This window comes from Epinephelus moara, chromosome 11, assembly GCF_006386435.1.
Source record: "Epinephelus moara isolate mb chromosome 11, YSFRI_EMoa_1.0, whole genome shotgun sequence".
Taxonomy (NCBI): Eukaryota; Metazoa; Chordata; class Actinopteri; order Perciformes; family Serranidae; genus Epinephelus; species Epinephelus moara.
In genome coordinates, this window is record NC_065516.1 from 22,420,123 (window position 1) to 22,441,615 (window position 21,493).

Here is a 21,493-nt window from a genome sequence, read left to right on the forward strand (position 1 = left end):
TCGTGCTACTTTGCAAATATTAGCTTGCTACACGCTAAACTGAGATGGTGAACATGTGGTGCATTACATTTGTAGCCTACTGGTAAGTCAGAATTTTCAAGTTCCAAGTCAGCAATGTCAACTGGAACGCCCTCTGAAGCCAGATTTCCATCTCAGAGAGTCGGAGGAACCTCACCCTTAAAATCCAAAATGGCTTCTCCACGCATCAACAGCAGTGAAAGCTGTAGTAAAATATTGTTTGCTATGCTTCTGTCTAATTCGTGTCTCGTCCAACTTCTATTTTTTAACACGTCGCAAAATGCAGCATAATGCGTTATTATCGACCTGTATTGCTAACAGTTGCTAGCCTAGCTTAAACTGGTATTGCTAACAACATTTTGGTTTTCCAACCTGTTGTACTGAAATGCAGTCAACTTGGGTGTGACATCATTCCCAGCTACGAACTCTGGCTTCCGAGGTAGATGTAAAGCAGCAATAGTAAACATTATACCTAAAGCTACACTGAACTTTAGCTATGTTAAACATACTCCAATCTTGTTATTGCACTTCGTATTTTGTTTTCTAACAGTAAAGCACTTTGTTAACTTGTTTTTGAAAATCACTATATTAATAAAGTTAATTATCATTTACAGTTATTAAAAATTAGCATGTTAGCATGCTGCCATTAGCATTTAGCTCATATGTACAGAGCCACTAGCATGGCTATAGACTCTTGCATTACAATCAGGGTCTGGATTTTAAAATACGTATTTCCAGACAGAGAGTCGAATAAAGTGACTTTACTGAGTTGCATTATGGGAAGCGTAGGATGTTGGGTTTTTGTCACTCATACATCCCCAGGCTTAATGAAATACTACATACCCCTTTAACTGACTTTATTGAAACGAATATGTTTAGTGAACTGCAAATTATCATGAAGTGCTCCTTTTATGGATGACAGGATGTTTTGTTTTTATCATATCAACTCTGAAACTTGTTTTTCTCAACACGGTGACAAGTGTCTGATAAAGCAATAAAACAGTGTGACATTTGAAAGACTGAGACATCACTTAAACTCACCTCAGACTTTCCACGGCTGAAGCAGGCTCCCTTGGTAAACTCATCGCAGTGCCACTCAGCCTCCTGTGGAGAGAGAAAAAAGCAGCACAAGGCTTCCAATAAACCATCAAGAAGAAGCAAACATCAGAAACATTTGGTGCTATGTCACCATGAACCACTTTGAAAAGCACTCAGGGAGCCCAAACAAAACAATGTCTGGCTCTCAACTGTGGCAAAAAAGTCTACCTTTTTGAAGTCAATTTGATGTCTGGTGAGTTTGTGTGAGATAGCAGGGGCAATAAAAATGCCAGGGAAGACATGAAACACAGTCACAAACCATACTGTGATAAGTTAGATATACTGGCTGATGCACTGATTTCTGGGTGCTGAGTATTCTTTGACTTGAGTGGGAGGAATGGATTAGAACAGAAGCGAACAGTAAATGAATTTGACATTACATCTTCACAGCGCTCTCAATCCCACATAAAGACACTCACACATCCACATTTTTTTTTTTCAAGTTCATAAACCATGTTAAATACAGAACACAGAATCCAATTAAGGTGCATACCAAGCAGAGACCTCAAGAAACGAGTGACAAGTTTGCTCAGAGCCGAATGCCCGATTTGATTTATGTGTGAGGGAAAAGGAGGCATCGTAAGACATAACACGCGGGTCCCCAGAGTAGGATGTCAACGTGATTTACATGTGAGGGAGAAACACAGGGACGCCTTTTACATTTTACTACAAGACGGAGAGGAACGAGGAGATAAAACCTCGACTCGTCTCCTCCGAGGGTGAAGACACCAGCGTGCTCCAATTTCTACCGTTTAATTTCAGCATGACCTCTGGGGGGGCTTTCTCATTGATAAAAGTTCTCTATTCATGAAATGAGTGTTGGCCCCAGGACAGCACCGGGCTGCTAAGACACTCACGCTTGTGACAGGCAGAATTAGCCGTCACTGCCACCAGCTCCATGTGACTGGCAGAGGGAGGAATACTTAACAGAAAAATTGGCTGGTGCAATAATACGCTTAACGCCAAGTCAAGAAAAGTCTCTAGAAGTATTCAACTTTTTTTCTGGCCACAGAGACACAGGTTTCCTGCAATAATAACCTGGCTATTGGCCAGAGGCACAGGAATTCACTCTCTGTGGGAGTACAGTAAATATCGCTAACTGAAAGAGAATATTAGATTTCACCTTGGTATCAGGGCTGTTTTATGCCAGGACAAGAGGGGAAAAAAAGCTGAGCCCCCCACAGCACTTAGGAGAACTTCATTCATTTCCTCTTTGAGAAGGCTCTAGGAGTTTCCTCTGTGTGTTTTATGACAAGGCCTTTGCTTCCCGCCGCACTGGCCTTTGGGAGGCGTACAAACACCCGTATGTACACACATAAAATGCACACATAGGCAGTAACAGGAGGGAGCTTAGAGAAGAGGATAGAGCTCAGGGTGTGGGGTACCATTCAGGGAGGATAAGATATGGAGTATTAATGTGAGCCGGCTTCTCTCTCGCTCTTCCTTGTGTGTATGTGTGTGACAGTTCACATTCCAGGGCAAAGCGGGCTATTCTGGGGCCGCGCAGCCACAAACCACACACATCAGCACAAGCAGCGCAGCCTGCACACACAGCACCACAGCGTGTCCCAGCTGAATTGAATGTAGGCGCTGAAAAGTGCTTTCACTAATCGCAGGGGGTGGGGTGGGGTGGGGGGAAACCTGTTAATGGCCCGAAACCTTACTCACTCATGTTCAGGGTAAAAATCAATCATAATACGATGCAAAATTACAACTTGAGATCACGTTAATGGGAGGAAAGCGGCTGCTTTTTTCATTAGGAGGTGATTATGTGATTTATCGTCATCTGAAATACTTCAAAGCAGATTTTCAGAGTAGTATATATTCTTATTACATCTTTAAGACATCAACTTTATGACCACTGATGTCTGTAAGCCTGTAAGTGGGGGATGTGCTGGCATCATTGACCACTAAAGCCACCCTATCTGACTGCCCTGCCTCAAATGGTCCAGAGTCAAGAACAGAATCACAGCCATGCAAAGGCAAGTGTCGGTGTCATTAAGAAACATTAAAAGCTCATTAACATGCTTTTGTTCAGCCACTGTGCTCCTAAGATGAATGCGTCTTGAACCGAAATATGTCTGGAATGCGCTGTCGTTAAATAATAATTCTTGGCTTTATCAGAGGAAGCTGCGTTACAAAGACCGTTTTCTGTGCCTTTGTCACCTAGAAGGGACCTCAATAGAGACTTAGAGTCGAAACAAAGAAGATGAGAGAATAAGAGAGGACCCGGATTAGATTTAGGGAGCTGAGCGTGGTGGCGAAATTGGCCTGAAAGGAAAATAAATATCCATCATGGCACTGTAATCATCTCTAGAGAAAAACAACCATTGGAAATGTAGAAAGAGAAGAGATACACAGCTGTTAAAGGATAATTACGGTTTATTACAGCTATTTATTTTCATCATTTTCATTGGGTATGATAACACTTTACTTGCCAAAGTTTGTAAATGGGAAAGATTTGGAAACAACTGAGTCCAACAGGGCAAAAAGTACATGGATAATCAGATTATCTGCCAAAAGTTTGTCCAGATTGTCTGAAGTGAGAGTGAGCACAACAGAAATGTGGGCAGTAGCCCTTCATTGCTCAGACGCGCTGAACAAAGTAAAAATGAAAATAAATAAAGTGTTACTAAGATGCAGAAATTAACCGCGTGTTCACAGGAGCCTTGTCCATTTAAACTGAACCCTGGAGTATTTATCTCATAGTAGGGCTCTTCCATGAACACTTTTGGCAATGCCGAGTCAAACCATGCCTCCCGAGATGGACCATCTCAGGAATCAGGCAAAAGCGAGCTTGACTGTCTCAAAGCTGGTAATGGGGACATGTCACCGACCACAGCCAACCCCTGACGAGTCTCTTTCTACCCCTAAAACAAGCATGTGTTGCGAGACTCATCTTACGTCCGTCTGTGCAGAAGAACAGAGAGAAAGAAGTTTTTTTAAGTCTCTATGTTCAGCTCTCAGGACTTTTGTAGCTTCTAACTGAATCTCTGTGGTTTCAAGTTTAGTTTTTCCTCTTGCGTACTGTTTGTACTTTTAGATATCTGCTTCATTTTAGTGTTTCATATTAGCTTTGAGCTGTTGAGGAGCTGTGTTAAGTTACTGCGAACGAAAACCCAACATTTCCTTATTTTACTGCTTTACAGCTTTAATTATGAAGAATTTATAGGCAATGATATGTGTTTATCACTGAATTAGCATTAGCATTAGGAAAAGTACAAGAAGAAACCGCCACAGTGAGATGGTAGATGAAGAGCTGCAGACAGCAGGCTCTTAGTGCACATCTGCAAACAGGTGGATTTCTTTTACCTGCCCTACTGTGTGATGGAAAAACACTTGCAGCAACATACACCGATCATCCAAAACATTAAAAACCACTGACAGGTGAAGTGAATAAAATTGATGGTTTCATTACAATGCAATGGCCTGCAGGAAAACCTTTGCTCCTGGCATTCATGTGGATGCCCCTTTACACACTCCATCCACTGTAAACATTGTTACAGACCAAGTACCCCCCCTGATTGCAGCAGTACCCACGATGACAGGAGCCCCCCAGCAAGGCAATGCACCATGCCACACCAAAAAAACTGCTCAGAAATGGCCCAAGGAACGTGATAAAGAGCTCAAAGCATTGACCTAGCTTTCAAACTCCCCAGATCCCAATCTGACTGAGCATCTGTGGGACAAACTGGTACCCCAGAGATCCTTTGTCCGGGCCTCAACAGGCCAGAGCCAAGTCCAATTTGCAGTGGGGCCGCTGACCCGTCGAGGCATGGAGACAGGATCTCTGGGGTTGTCCTGTGTTGTCTGGCACCAAGGCGTTGTCAACAGATCATTTGAGTGTGAGGTAAGGTTCCGGCATGCCCACTGGATGTTCAATTGGATTGGGATCTGGGGAATTTGGAGGCCAGGTTGATGCCCTGAGCTCTTAGTCACGTCCCCCGTGCCATTCTTGAGCAGTTTTTGTAGTGTGGCATTGTGTATTGTCCTGCCTACGAGGGGGCGCACTGCCACAGGGGAGTGCCATTGCCAGTAGGGGAGTGTACTTGATCTGTAATGTCGTTTGGGTGGATGTAACATGTCAAGTGGCATCTACATGAGGCCAAGGTTCCTCAAAAGAGCACTGTATTGTAACAAAATGATCAATGTTTTTCACTTCACCAGTCAGGGGTTTAAATATTTTAGCTGATCGTTGTAACAAGGGACCTTTAGCAGTGGATCAGCCCACTGCTTTTAATTGTCATTGACTCAAGACAAGCGCATCATCAGTTAAATACAAAACTTCAAGTGAGTAGTCCTGCATTCTGCTGCTTTTGTAAACGCAAACCAGACCAGTTGGAAAACTGGAACAACATATCTTCCTCACAGTGGTCCAATTCAGGAACCGGACCTTTAGGTGTGAACTGACTCTGCGAGGGAGTCAGGGGGAATTTGGCACAGTTGGTGGCAGTCATTTGTTGCTTCAGGGAAGCTGAAAAAAAAAATTCCTAAGATGCTATGTTCCACGTGTCCGCCCTCTCTACTGTCCCCTGTAATGGGTGCAATCCTCAGAGATGAACCATTGTGCTCAGGCCTCTCGTCAGTCCTCACACTAAGGGGCTATTGTCACTCTGAGGTGGGTTCAGGACAGATACCAAGGGAGAGAGTGGGCAAGTGGGCAGGGAGGGAGATAGACAGAGACAGAGGAGCGGACAGAAAAAGGGAAAATACGGGACAAACAGATAGAGAAAGCAACAAAGAGAAAACAGAGTCCAACTTAGGAGTCAGCCAGAACAAGGGAGACAGTGTGGGCAGAGCGAAGTAGTCAGTGAGACGGAGGAGGGAGTGAGGAGCAGAATTCCAAAACAGCGCTGTTTCCAGACATGATACTGAATATATTTTGCATAAAGAGGGTCCAGAGAACACACTCACTGCTGACAGCTGTCTAGCTCTATGAAACGACGGGGTGTGTGTCTCATTACAAGGGGACGGCGGGTTGAGAGTGAGAGCTGGACAAATCCTGCCGGGGAAATCTAATCTGTCTTATGAATAGCTGATACTGCCTTTTGATGTGCTGGCACAATATTTACTATTCAGACTGATGTCTGCTGATGTAAGCTGCTGAAAGATTTACACATGAAATTGGTCTTGATGTCATGTCTCAGCGAGTGTGTCAGTCTGAGTCACTACACGTATCATCATAATGCCATAAAAAGATAAGTCAGTTGTAGTGACCCCCTGCAACGCCTCTTACTACTTGCTTAAACATGGCATGAAGCTCCATGATATCACTGAGCGCGCTGGTATTTGTATCTCCAATCCCACTGATGCGTTTCACTCTATGCATGTAAATGGCCGAGTTAGTGGGCTCTAGTAATTGAATTAGCAATGCTTCCAGAGCTATGGAGGACAGTTTCTGTAAGCTGCTGATTAGCAGGGCTAATTGTCTGTCTGACGAAGTGTAATTGCAAGAGGCAGGCCCATGAAATACAACATGTGTGACTGGAGAGAGCCTTTTGTTTTCTTTGGAGCCCCCTTTCCTTCCTAATGACACGACAATACGAGAGGAAGTGAAGAAAAATGGAGGCACAATATACATCTCACCACCATACAGTGGCTGTTGCCAAGGGGAGCTGTTATGGATAGTGTTTTCGTGGGGGAGAGGCTGCAGTGAATATCCACTATTTTTCTCCTCCTCTGGTGCTGTATCGAATGGTGAACAATGCCACTGATCCTCCTCACTCCAGTGCTTATTGACTAATGCTATGCCACAGTGTTTCTGTTGAAACTCGGTCTCAGTGTCTGCATCCTGTTTCAATTTAGCTTGGAAACAGCGCACCAGAATTGGATTCTTACAGGGTTTTTTTTTATTTCTTCTTACATTAACACCTTGTGAATTCAACAAGCTCTTATTGCGCCTGCAAATTAGACACTTCAGGTTATCAGGACCAGCGTGAAAAGTATATAGACTGCAATTAGACCAGGCGTGCAAGGGTAAAATTGGAGCTAACGGGCAGGGGGGATCACTGCGTTAGGGTATTCAAGACGACAAAGGTCACTATTTGGGGAGCTCACAGGCAGACAGAAACATAAGGCTGAGTGGTACATGGAGCCGGTTTGGCCATTCATCAGCCCTGGCACCACAATGGGAAATTGAACACAATGCAAATGCAAAAGGGCCAATTCATCAGTGTTTGTCCCCTCGCTGCAGTGGGCCATGGAAGGTGGATAATGGCGATGCCAGCGTTGATTCGCCTGCTCAAAGTTGGCAGCAGACGAAAGCGGGGAGCTGAATGACAGATAGAGGGGCGAGGAGGACAATACCAAACAGATGTGAGATAAGAAGTGGGATTCACCTGTAGATGGAGGAAGGATATTGCGCTTTGTGGGTGCTGCTTTTATAGATAATTCTTTGGCTGTGGTGGCTCTCAAAGTCTCGTTATTTGTGCATGCTGCAGAGTTAAGTCCTTGTCTTCTTTTTTTTATTTTTTCACTGGAGCTGCACAAGTTTGAAAGTGGAGCAAGGAGAAAAGTATCCACCTTTTGTTCTTGACAGTGTTTTTCCAGATCAGTGCGGATGAGGGTAGAGGTTGACAGGGGGAGGAAGGCCTCTTCAGGCTGTTGAGACACTGCAGAAAAAAAACTGTAAGTGCCAGATATTAACTCCAATCAAGGCCAAAGGGAGGGCTGACTCATGTTTCAACGCCTGATTCCCACTTCAACCCCTGATTGCTATTCAGTTCGACTACATGCCACCAAGTTCATGAACAGTCATGTGGAAGATCTTCTCTTTGTAGTTCTGGAAGTGTCTACCTGTCGTGCAGACAGTTCTTCAGACAAACCTTTCTCACATGTACTGCAAAACTAAAATGATCTAGGCATTATTCAGAGGAGCTGTACATGAGAATTCAAATGTCTGAATCAGTTGGATTGGACATCAAATGCACTTTAACCTGCCAGCTTCCTTGTACAAAGTCTGTTTCATGTACGATTAAGCCTATGTGTGAATAGAGCAGGTAATTGTCCGGGGAATTCATGGCGTGTTTGAGTTGATGACCTTTCTATCACACAGCGCGCAGAAAACCAGAAGAAAATAATTATCCGAAGATGAAGATGTGATGGTGAAGACTCTCAGCCAGCCAGGTCATGGTAATCCTAGTGCTATATCATCAGCAACTGGACTTGCTTGAGTTCTTGAAGACATTCAAGACATTCGTTAAAACTGAAGACGCCTCTTGGTTGAGAGGTGAAATGTCTTCAAGTAACGATATATCGCACTTAAGATCCGAGGATGAAGAAGAGGGGTCACACACACGTAGACAGCAACAAAAAATGTCTAACTAGAGAGATAATGAGATTCTGGAACATCTGTCCTTAAGGGCCGAAGGCGATATCGTTACACAAATTCAAGACTCTGCAACAGACTCTGTTGTTTAAGACCAAAGTAGAGACCTGCTATGTAACTGCTGTGTTATCTGCTTCATGTTCTGCCTCCTGAACGCTCTACCCAGACGCCACCCCTCGCCTGAACCAAACAGAGTATTTCCAATAGGTTACAACGCCTCTGATACAGACAATCTCCTGTTGTGTGCTACATGTGTAAAAGGGAAAGGGACCTGATTCTCTAGACATTGCCCGGAGCTCAAAAGACAAAACAACATAAGTAACTGCACCCTCTCTTCTCCCAGAACTCACTGAAGAACAAATACGAGGAATGGCTTCGAAATGGGCAATGAAAGTGTAGAAGTTCTCAGAAAAGAGGTCCCTTCTCTCTCCAACTTCTGATGTTCTTGGGCTCTTTTCTATTTTTTATTACCTCCAAGCTGGGAGGACATTTACTGAGAAGATTATGGTTGCTGGGCTCAGACTCTATCGATCTGCGAGTTTCAACTCGATATGTGCTATAGAGTGGGTTAGACCAGCAGTGTTTAGCTGCCACCCTAAGTGCCACTATTCTCTAAACCCTTCATAACACAGTGGTAATGCTACCAAGTATTCAGAGTTTATTCTCTGCCTTGCACAATGTTTGGAAACAACTCATCATACTGGAACCAAGGGCAGGAGAAGTGGGTGGGATTAATTCTGCCTTCATGCAGCAAAAGACCTTGTCTGTTGTTTTCATAAATGTTTCATGCATGCACATACAAGATGAGATCAGCCCGTCATCGATCATATGGTAATTATATCCACCTCTTTAGCGTATTATAGGCTGTTTGTATTACGCCGGCTCTAAGCCTTGTGCTCTGTCAAACCGTGCACAGCCTGACTCTTAGCGCTGCCAGCCATGCAAGAACAAATCACTGCCACTGGGCATTATCTGACATGGCTGATGCATGGGGATGGGGTGAAATCACAAAGACAAGCGTAGGTGTAGCTTTTAGCTTGTTTTCGTTCTGCAGGAAAGGAAGAAAAAAAAAGAACCTCATGCAACTCTTTTGAACAGCGGTGCAACCGAAATAAAACGCGCTGAGCTGCTAACGACTGTTTGTGCTCAAACTTTCTTTGTTCGCTCTGACACTCTCAGCCCCACATTCCCTTGTAAATCCATTTGATCAATCAGCAATGCATGTAATGTGAGTGGAGCAACGGTACCAAAGGGGAAATTCGTTCAAGTCTTTCATATCCAACAACAATAAGAATGACAAATATATGTAAACCCAGCCACAGAGACAGCCAAATCTCTGTGCAATTAATCTCCTGTTTCATGCCAGGATGAATAAGAAGGAAGGAGAGAAAAAGATTTCAGAGGGAGGTGAATAGAGGGCTAGCACTTCAGCAGCTGAACTTAGCCTTCCCCTTGACTCTAGAGCCCTGGTCCAATCAAATGCAAAGCAGGCACTAGTGCACAGGTCATCTTAAATTGGCGCCAGGCCTTGGCAGGGATTGCCAGATCCAACTCTCTTAAGAGAAGATGTCTTGGAGATGAGGGGTTGATTGGGTCGGTGGAATCTCCTTGCTGATTCTGCAGCGCCAGCCTATTGCAGGATGAAATAAAGAAGGAGGGATGATTGGGTGTGCGGATGGCACAGAGCATCTTTTAAAAAGCATCTGCGTCCCAGTGAGCGGCCACAAAAGACCGGCTCTGCATGAATCCTCGTCTTTCTCCATGGGGGGTTTCTTCCCTCTGTCTGTGTGCTGTCTCACTGCTCCCAGATTCCTTTGTACGTGCTGCCCTCCACTCCTTCCTATCCGACAAATTCAGACTTGCCTCTCATTTTCGTCTGACCGTTTTTCTCATTTTCCCTTTCCAGGCGGATTTATATCAACAGTGCTCCCCCTCAGTCTCTCCTTTGTTCCATCCAGCCATTCTTGCTCCACTGTTTCTCTTTCTCTCCTCTCCTCATCCTCTCCCGTGGTTTTCCAGGGTGTAAATGGCAAACATCAAGAGTTGTCAAACCATCAAAGAAGCCTTGCTGCTACCACCTAGAAATAAACCCCTCGATATGTCAATGTTTGTATGGCAACTCAGTGGGTCACAAAATGCTTAGCTCCACAGGGGGGATTGTAGGCTCATACAAGTGTAATAAAAGAAAGAAAAATGAAAGGATGCAGAAAGAAATTAGAATGACAACATGTGGGAGAAGGGGAATGAAAGGAGGACTGGAAAGAAATAATAATTGCTACCTTGAGCAAACTTCTATTTATGCATGTTTTGTGCAAATTTTACAACATGTCACCATAGGCAGAGCTCTAGCCCTGGAGTTAGCATTCTTTAATTTCTGTTTTTCAGATCACTTGATTCTCTACCTCGAGAGGAGCACCAAAACGGTAGAATCGTATTAAAGAAATTGCACAAGATGTTAATACCCTAGAAAATGTGGAAAAGCACAGCTGCAGAGTATATGTATCACATACAGTTTCAAATTGGATTTTAACACGCAGGGTATTTATGCTGTCTACACTTTATATCATCACTCTTTCCTTCTCACTGTGTATCAACCCACAGCGCTGTCGACCGAACCCACTGTCACTCCACCGGATGGGAAGTTGTTGTGACATCTGAAATGCTAAACCATTTTACTGTAACAGCTTTAAGTTGTGGGAGCTGGCAGCACGCTACGACTATAGCACGGCGTTTGTTGGAAGGCAGGCAGCGCTCTGGATGCCAATGCCAGCGTGACTGTAAGAGCAGACAGAGTCAGAGTGAGCACATATTCACTCAGAAAAGTGGGTGAGTCAGACCGATGGAGAATCAGAAAGACAGAGCAGGAGAGAATTAGCACTCACCTGGATCAGTGTCAGGTCTTCCAGATTGAGCCTGAAGAGGTGATTTCTGTGAAAAAAAAAAAGAGGAAGTATGTGAGCTGATGGAGACATTTTCTTCAAATAAACCTGAGATGTGTGGATGTTACAGCATCCCTGCTCCAAGGCCGAAGCTCTGTACAGTTTTTTATCTGAGTTCTCTCTCTGGTTCTTTCATCTTCACTCCCCTAACCATGGTGCCACCGGTACAAAGGGATTTAGACCTCCAAAAGGGGACCATACAGACTTAAACTGCTTTAACAGCAAGTCGGGTGTGAAAACGGTTCAGAGGATGTCGACACACTTAAAAGAGGGCTTTTCCTCTGATTTAGCACTGCACTTCTATAACATTGTCAAAACTCATGATGGACAATTTTCGAATATGATCTAACTGATGTTGCAGAATCACAGATATCCTCTTTTTAAATTCCACTCATTTTTCTGCCTTGTCAAAACCTGGCACCGACATTACCCACAATCAACCCAATCTCCAGAAGAAATGTTGGCATTATACTTTTCTGCAAACCATGAATTTGCTAAAGTTGTACATTTCATATGCTGTAGCTTGGTTAAATTTTCAATTTAATGCTGTGACGACCCTGTGGTTAATATTTGCTTGGATTAGGCACAAAACCCAATTTGTTAGCTTGAGAAAAAGATCATGTTTTGGCTTAGAATACCCAGTTTTGTTTCCACAAACACAGCTTGAAATGCCCCAACGTGTTATTAAAAAAATACGTCATTTTGTTGACACAAGTATGGCCAAAAATGTCCCGACATGTTGTTAAAGAATTCTTGATTTTGTCACCACAAACAAGGCTGTAATATCCTGATGTACTGTTAACACAGCATGAAATGTCCTGAAATATTCTTCAAAAATATCCGGTTTCGTTGCCACAAACAATGCTGGACGTTTCCCCGACGTGTCTTAAAAAAATACTCCATTTTGTCACCACAAACATGTCTGAAAATGCACCGAAGTGGGGTTAAAAAATAACCGGTTTTGTTGTTTATTGGTCTTGATCAGTGGTCTGCTGCTGCTTGGCAGCCATCTCACCTAGGTGTCACACCATCCACCATCCCTTCGTCCTACTGATAAGCTAATATGCTATCTAAACTATGTCACTTTTAAGAAATGTTGATATGATACGTATTAGTGTTGTGTCGTTTGCGAACGAATCGCTCAAAAGAATGAATCTGTTGAGTGAAAGTACTGAACTGAATCACTTCCGGAACTGATTCGTTCATTTCTCAGTTCAGTTGAGCTCAGCAGCGAGCATGCAGGCCGGGAGTGGAACTGCCGATTTGGTCCATGCGAACGATGAATCACTTGTTAGTCGCGAGGCTACCAGGGTGCAGGGAGGGACTGCCTACCGCATGATGAATCACTCGGTGAACGAATCACTAGGTGAATGAATCACTTGGTGAACGAATCACTCGGTGAACAACGTAACCCCGATCCCTGAGTGATTCAAATCATTTCTTCTCAGCGATACACTTTCATAGGGACCGCTTTCTCCACGCTAACAGCTAATGCAGCCAGGAGTCAAGCCACATGAACAAAATCATACACCTCCCCATTGTTTTAACAGACTTAGTTTCCAGATAAACAAACTGAAAACATTAGGCTGGCCAGTAATGAGACTCACCACTGCAGGGCAGACGCAGGGCTCCTCCCGCCAAGCACTGAACGATTCCGTGAACAAATCTTTTGAACGAATCTTTTTAATGAACTGATTCTAGTGATTCAGTAACATCTAAAGAACTGCTTTGCCCATCACAAATATGTATCAGTGTACAAAAGGAATGTATCTGTGGTATGCAGAAAATGTACAATGCCAACATTTCATTCTGGCGATTGGGCTGACACGATACAACTTGACAACTTTGACATATGCAGTCGTACTCCCCGAGACAAACAGACTTTGATTTGTAAAATCAGTTTCTGTTCAAAACTGCTGCATTTGAAGCTTCTGAAGTTCAACCACTTATAAGTTAAGATGAACCTTTTCACTGGTGGCATGAGGAGTTATCAGAGTTTAGCCAGGGTGCTAGGGACTGAAGTCTGTGGATGGCTGGATTCAACCACTGCAGCAAATGACGGACCTCTAGGTTTCTTCAACCCGTAATTAGGAAGCAAGAAAAACTGGATAAAGCAGTGCTAAAAAGTTCTACAGAGTGCTCCTATCTCTGGAGTATATGTGTATATAAGAAACAGGGAGAGAGCAGGAAGAGACTGAAAGAAAATCAAAGCCTGGCGGTGAAACTTCGCTCCAATAAGTGCCTATCCTGTTTTGCCTGAAGCCTTTCAAATTTGCACAGCACAAACAAAACTGTTTCATTGGCATTTACAACTTTTCAAGAAACATTAGGTTCTAATGAATGCCCTCTCAAGAGGAATATTCTGTATATTGACTAACGATGTCTCGGGCTGTCTACTAAAACCATTATACACCATTACCACAGTGCAATCACATGAAAGCTGACAATTAGGACTAAAAGCATTATTTATTGTGATTTTTTTTCCCCCTTTGAGACTTTTGTATTATTCATATTTTGTAGTTTTTGTGCCATAGGCCAATCGTGATCCAAGATTATTGTCAGTTCATGCTGGCAAAAGAAAATCGTTTAAAACGTTTGGTAAATTTCGTTCAATTCACAGTAAAAAGTCTTTTTAGATATCGACCTGAATGATTTTCTTTTTATGCATTGTTTAAAAACAATTTTGCAGGCAGAGTTCTTGAAATAGCTTTAACAATATCCCATAATGAGTTTTCTCTTTTATATGAGCAATCATTTTTAAAGAGCAAGCATTGTTTTTTTCAGGAAAGTAGATATCTAATTCTGAAACTGAAATCTTCAAGCATGATCACACACACAATCGCACGCACGCACACACACACACACACACACACACACACACACAAACACTTTCACTGAGATCTATCAATCTCCTGAAGAGTGGCTATCAGACAGGTCTCAGTGTGGCCTCGGCCCCCTGTTTTACTCTATTGATATTTGCATCGATCCCTCTTTCCTTCCATTATCACTCATACTTCTAACTGAGCCTGCAGCCATCCATCCAGCCACGCAACGCCTTTCTCAGCGAGACACTCAACAGTCATCAAGTTGGAACCGAGAATTGAACTAAATCTCTGATTTGATTATTTGAGTGCTCCAAATGTTGTGTGTTGGTGGAATTGTGCAGCTAAAAATGAAAGATTGTCACCAAAAAAACATTGTGTGTTTGTTATGTTATCACAATTGTGCCAGCAGTTTAAACGAGACTCCACTCGCCTTTTCGACCTTTGCTCTTCATCCATCCACACATACACACCAATCCCTGATTAGCCATTTCCATCTAAGTTCCTGGAGTGCATTAGTAAATTCCCTGGGCTCACTTTGATTCTGTTTGTTGTGCTGCTCACCTTCCTGCTGGCTCCTCTGTTATCTCTTGTTCACATTGCAGTGAGTGTTTCTTTCTATTGACAACTAAGCCATTAAGAGAAGTGCAGCGCGCACTTCATCTGGAATCAGCCTGAGACTTACACAGCGTGAATGAATACACCCATTACACAAACACACACACACACACACACACACACACACACTGAAGAACACACAGTTCACGCTATAATATTCACGTGCATGAACATACACAAAAAGATGCTGGTAAAAGCAGAATTATTTGTCACCAATGCAGTCCCTTTCAGATTCAGTCTGAAACACAGAGAAACTGCAAGCACACACACACACACACATACATACATACACACATACACTTGGCTAGGCTTGACAAAGACAATGGACTTGGAAACAATCTCCAAAGCCATTTTTTTCTCTGGCTTTTGAAGACATCTATAGAGAAACTGATCATTACTCATGCAATGCACCAACAAACACTGAAAAGAAGGGGAATGAAAGACACGGCAACAATAGACAGGCAACAAAAGAAAAAAACAGGAAGGAAAGACAAGGAGACAAAAGAAAAACAGAAAGAGCCAAAAAAAACAAACTCCGACATGAGTTACCTTGCACCGACAATCAGCTCGTTCTGGCCGGGGTCGAAGGTCAGCTGTGAGTAATCCACCGTGCCCTCCGCCTTGAACCTGAAGATCCACGGCTCCATCTCTGCCAACGACACCACAGGACACAAAAAGTGTGAGCCAATCAGAGCATTGAGTTTATGACTGCAGACGACAGCTGTGTTGATGAATGAGCTGCGTTCAAAGTGCTGCTGTAACTTTTCTCGACACACTCAAAGAGTCAGGTCCTTAAAGGGCAAATTTGTAATAGCAGCAACTCTTTCCCCTGCTGCCTTTGTTCTGATTTTTACCTTTCCTCATACCTTCAGTGATGTTGTGTGGCATTTGTGATGTAAATACTACAGCAATCGCACTTGTGTTTTGCATCACAATGAGTTTACACGCACAAAAATGCATAGAGATTTCGGCCCCTAGTTGAAGGCAGTAAAGCTGCATTAGTGTGAGGTGCAAACAGTTGTTGTCACACGACTATAAAGCCTGCAATAACTTAGTGAAGAGGTGGGGCTCGTTAAAAATAATAGGCTACGTGGGGCGTCTGTGTACTTACCTACAGTGAGTCAATGACATCATGAACTTTTATCACAGTTAAACATAACGTTATGTCAAGTTGGGGAAGTTTCACTTAACCATTAAGAACCAGAAACCTCCTGACAAAACACATCAGACCAGATACACGTTACACGGAGTAGTTAAGATTAGCTCCACGTCAACCAGCACGTTTAAAGAGCTGCATCATCATCAGTAACAATAATTGATAGCGTAAGTTCAGGCAGGACATGATGTCAAGCTCAGCTCACATCCCAGCTACATCAACTGATCTCAAACAGCCCAATCAACTGATGGAGCAGTTGACTGATGGAAGGGTGTCAGCTGATAGATCACATGATTCCTTTCTATGCAACCAATTAGCGAATCTCATTCAGGGCGCCGTATTTAAACTGCCCTGGCCTGCCTACTGTTGCTGCTTCCTTTGCAAGCTGCTCTGCAACCCACCTCCACCCCAGCTCCTCCTTTTCATGCTGTGTCTGACTTATCAATGTCATTTCTGTTTGTCATTGATGCTGCTCTGTTCTGTTCCTGGGGGGTCTTTGCTGCTGCTCTCTCTGCCTTATGGCTTTCCATGTGGGCGCATGGAAGGGCAGAGAGGCCCCAGAACAGAGCCATACCGCAAAATATAATACTGCAAATGGAAATAAAGTTTCTTTGGCTAAAGTGTTCCTGACTAGAATCTAATAATACTGCACTTAAGGGCCATTTTTCAGCATAATGAGTACTTTACTTTCAAAAACTTTAAGTTCATTAACCTTTTAATGCCCATACTTTTACACGTAAGAAATGAATTTCCAGTGAGATACTGGTACTTTTACTCAAGTAAAGGATCTAAAGACATCCTCCACCAGTGAAGATCAATATCATAAGAAAACATAATTGGTGTGCCAATACCTGACAACCGGCTGGACCATATCTTTAATTTAGTCCACTCTTCTTCACTATGCGCTATACACATGGTTTATTACAGTGTAAGGTTCTGTCAGGATACACTTTTATAAATGCTCGATTGGCCAAAATATTCCAAGATACCAGTGATATGTGTAACAGTCGCCCGATAACCATGCTCTCATGTTCTGTTCAGATTTCTGGTGTTAAATATTTAACACATTTGGGACAATTTTTGGCATGAACCTTCACACTAAACCTATCACAGCCCTATCTGGAGTCCTACCACCTGCAGGACTGAACTTCCCATTGATAAAATGGCATGTTCTGGCCTTTACAACTCTATTAGCTAGATACTTTATTTTATTTAACTCAAAGCACACGCTTCCCTCCTCACACAATAGTTGGCTTAAGGAGAGCTCAAATCACATCAAACTTGAGAAGATTAGATTTTCACTTCACCGGTAACTCGTTTGACAAGACCTGGAAGTCCTGTATTGAGTATCTGAACGAGGCTACCATCTGTCCGGGTGACAACTAGATGCCCCCCCACTCTTTTTTTCTTTGTTTTCTCCTCACTTGTGTTTGATGAATGTTGTGTCTTTTTGTTTTGTTGTTTTTTCTCCTTTTACATTTTATTCATTCAATTCTCTTATCCATTTTTATTTGCAACCAGTGGGAATGAGTTGGAGTGGCAGGGGTTGATGGATATGGAAAGGAGTTAATAGAAAAGGTTTAGTTCATTTCCTTAATGATTGCGGGCCTTTTATGTCAAATCCATAGACTGTAAAAATAATGGATGTAGCCACCATGACATCACCCACTGGTTTGTGGACCCCGTGAAGTGACCATATTAGGGTGAAAGGCTGGCACTGTCGTGGAGCGATGGATGAATCTGACTGAGAACCCAAGGACACTATTCGCAGAGAGTCTGTCACTCTGCCCTTGATTATGCACAACTTTGAGCCTTGATAAAATGTAAATGGGTGAGTTATAGAAATTCACCCCTTGTACAGTTGTCGTGAAGGGGAAAATTAGCTGTAGAGATCAAAACTGTTTTTATACCAGGCTGTAAATGTGTTTTTTTCTGCTGTAAAGTTGGGCACTTTAACATAGGTGTCTATGGGGATAGACTCGCTTCTGGAGCCAGCCTCAGGTGGCCATTTAAAGAACTGCAGTTTTTGGTTCTTCATTCTGACAGCTTCAATTTGTCATTTTTAATCGTACATAATACTGGTGTAAAATCAATACAAAGATATGAGAAACAAGCAGTCTTACAGTCTTAAGCCCAGTTCAGAGCGAAGATTCATGACGAGACGAAACCGTTTTTTAACATTGTAGAGAAAAGTCGCGGCGTGAACTGGCCGGTCTGAGCTTGAATCAAGCCCGCTGATGATGTCACCTGCAAGTCAGCTAGTCAGATTGCCAGCGGCTGGTTTTAGAACATAGAGCTTGTCACCTGTTTCTACAGCCAGTTGGCTTGTAGTGAAGTTTGCTGGTCAAGTCAAAATGACAGCAGACAGCGTGTTTGCTTACCGCTGCAGGTGCTTAGTCCACACCGAGCCCTCTGTTTCCATCCTCACAGTGTGCTGATGCTCATTTTTTTTTGTTTTTAGCATTTCATCACTAAAAGTACAACTGCATCTCACTATCACTATCCTCATTCATATTTTAAGAAGCTTCAAATTTTATTCAGCCACAAAATAAGCCTGAAAAGCTGGAAATCAGAATGGAAGAACAAAGAGATGATACACCATCTCATCTAGTTGCATTGGTGTGAGCTGGCAGGTTTTTAGAACGTTGAGGAGTGGCACATTGCAAGTAGTTGTCTGTTTCAACTCATCTCATGGTGAATCTTTGGTCTGGACTGGGCTATATACAGATTTTAAAGTTCTCTTGACAATCAGGGGTAAACCTGACCTGACTTGACTCATTCACAGTATCTTGTTTTTAAGGTTAATTTCCCTCTGCATAAGAAATACGTATAGATCAATATATGTCTGTGTTATGAATCACAATTCCTCCACAAAGTTGTCAGGCAGGCTCTCACTGGCCATGATGCAAATATGGGCCCTAATACTGTTGGAAATGAAGGCAAGGGTGGATAACAAACAAAATGCTTTGAGCTGTCGTTGTCGTTTATAAGGTCACTCATTCAAAAAAAAATCACTCTCCACGGATCAAAGTACTCTTCCATTACTGCTTCTCAGCCTCCCCCAAACGAAAGTGAAATCTGAGGCCTCCATTCATGAGTGAATGTGTACTAAATAGTGAAATCTAGCTTCTTGTGACTCAGTAGGGCAGTCCTTTGATTTCTGCAAACCATCACTACTGCTGATTGATTCATGTAAACGAATACTGTGGATGAACGATGAAGACCGATGAGAGTCTGACTTTTATGGAAATTGACCTTGGTATGATGGATACACACACACACATGAAGAGACAGAAAGAGACATCCCAGACAGACACTGACATCTTATCCACAACACGCCTGTTCGCATGGCGCCCAACCCATTAACCCTTGACCAATCGAATCACAGGCCCCGGGTGGTTGCAGAAGGATGAGGACGGCCTGTCTCCCGTCCAGTTACCCGATAGGTTTAGTTGACATGTTTTCCCCATCGCTCATCACATGCTCCATCTGCAGTCATAATAACTCATCCCAGTACTACTGATCATCACCATATACGGCACATTTTCTCCAGATAGCTAGAAATTAGTATTTTGGAGTGCGGTGCCAGAACTCCTGCAGAGTTTTTAGCAGTGGTTGCTGCAGTGATTTAAAATCATTCATCATTACATTTGTGAGCTATTTTCAGACTAAAAATTTCAAAGGGACTTTTTTAATTTACCAGGGAGCTTTCCATCAGGACCGGAACAGAGGGAGAGGACAGCTTGAATATCCTCCCTGAAACACATTATCTGCTTCTTCAGGCACACCTGTCAGACAGCATTTCAAATGAAAGCACGCGCTCCCTTGGCTGCATCAAAAGCAAGTGCTTTCCGGTTTCGGTGACAAACGTGGGATTTCTCGGTGTTTCGAAGACAAACAGAGCAAGAAAACTGGGAGCTTCCAAAGAACATCTGCCTCCTACAGCTCACGTAGTGGGACCAAACTCCAACTCTCCTAACAAAACAATATCATCTGCAGCGAGACAGCGCCACTGTATGCAAAGACGTGTTCCCTTGTTCTCTTTCAAGTCTCCAGTGACGAGTACAAGAGAGCTGCAAGAGGAAAAAAAGCAGCCAGTGTCTGACTCCGGGTTTCACAGCGCTAATACATTTTCATTAGCAGCAGGGAAATAAATATCTGGAAGATCACCACCAACTTCACCCCAAAGATTTCATATTGGTTAATGGCTGCTGCTCTGCTTATTCTGGAGGGAGACGCAAAGTTTTGGATGTGGCAATGCTTTGGCTCCACTGGGCTTGTTTTTCACGCCATCGAGAGGATCCCTGGCATACAAATGTAGCAGTGACACCCCCCCTGGGGAAGACGCCGCTTGACGAACCCAGCTTCTCCCCATAAATCTCCCTGACTCACCAGGGGAGGCTCGCTAACGGGGTGATGGAGTGTGTGAGAGTGCGTGTGCCTGGGTGTGTGCGTGTGTGTGAGGCAGAAACAGGGAAGAGAGGATATTTGTTGGAGTGCGGAAAAGGGGCAAAAGGTTCTAATTGAACATAACAGCACTCAAAGGATTTACGGCCTTTTGTGACCGGGGCCAAGAACCATTCATAAACATTCATAACCAGCGTGGATGGGCCCTCCCAAGGCTGCGGAGCTAAATATACGGAGCTTCGCAAAGTCAAACTCGCGGGGGTTTCGCAGATCACAGTTTGGGTTTACTACAGGGATACGAAACTGTGGCACACTTGGAAAGATCTTCAAAAAGAACACTGCAGGATACTGGGTTAGCATCACCGCGGAGAGTTATCACACTGATTTGAACTCAGATCTAACTTGTAATATGTATTTGTTTTTGGATTGGTTGTAATAGCTAATTTTAGTGGCACCCTGGGAGGTTTCATGATCCCGTAAAATCAGCCTTAATCCAGTAGAAAGGAAACAGTAGGACGACCCCCAGCTAATTATCCCTTAAAAAAATAAAAAAATAAATAAAAAATCCCACTCCCGGTCTCACTTCCTCCCTTTCAGGCCTGCTTTGCATGTTACATATGTTCATATCAGCTGCACTTTAAATGCATGTGATAATGTAATCACATCATAGCCATGCTTGTACAGCAGCTGTCTGAATCAGGGGATTGGCTGCCGATGAGACGAAGGCGTAATCACACACACGCGTTGCGCACACACACACACACACACACACACACGCACACGGATTGGGATGAAAATTCAGAGCGCAGCCAGGGCTCGGAGCCAACATGAAACCGGCAAACACGCACACACTTACACACCCCTCCCCCCCGTTTCTCGGTCCCATCTTATCCCCTTAACCCCTGTCTCCCTCCTCCTCAAAATAGAACAGCCCATCACTCACATCCCGTTTGTTATTCCCCGCTCTGACACGGAGCGGTTGACACAAAGACAAAATGACAGGATATATAAATATTTACACTCAGCATCAGAGGCCAGTCTTCAGTCTGCCAGTGCTCAAAGTTAGCGTTCTACAGTACCGCCAGGCCCGGCAACAACGGCAACATGT

General features: G+C 43.5%; 1 protein-coding gene across 2 annotated transcripts in view; it reads right to left on the minus strand.

Annotated features, from left to right (window-relative positions):
• The window catches only part of sema5a (sema domain, seven thrombospondin repeats (type 1 and type 1-like), transmembrane domain (TM) and short cytoplasmic domain, (semaphorin) 5A), a 184,021-nt gene that overhangs the window by 98,743 nt on the left and 63,785 nt on the right, over nucleotides 1–21,493 (minus strand). For both annotated transcript variants that reach the window (XM_050056268.1, XM_050056267.1), the window contains exons 3-5: nucleotides 15,372–15,471; nucleotides 11,326–11,371; nucleotides 1,060–1,122 (exon numbers count right to left, since the gene is read on the minus strand). In XM_050056268.1, the coding sequence (XP_049912225.1) occupies nucleotides 1,060–1,122; nucleotides 11,326–11,371; nucleotides 15,372–15,471 (209 nt within the window). The remainder of the gene's footprint in view (nucleotides 1–1,059; nucleotides 1,123–11,325; nucleotides 11,372–15,371; nucleotides 15,472–21,493) is intronic.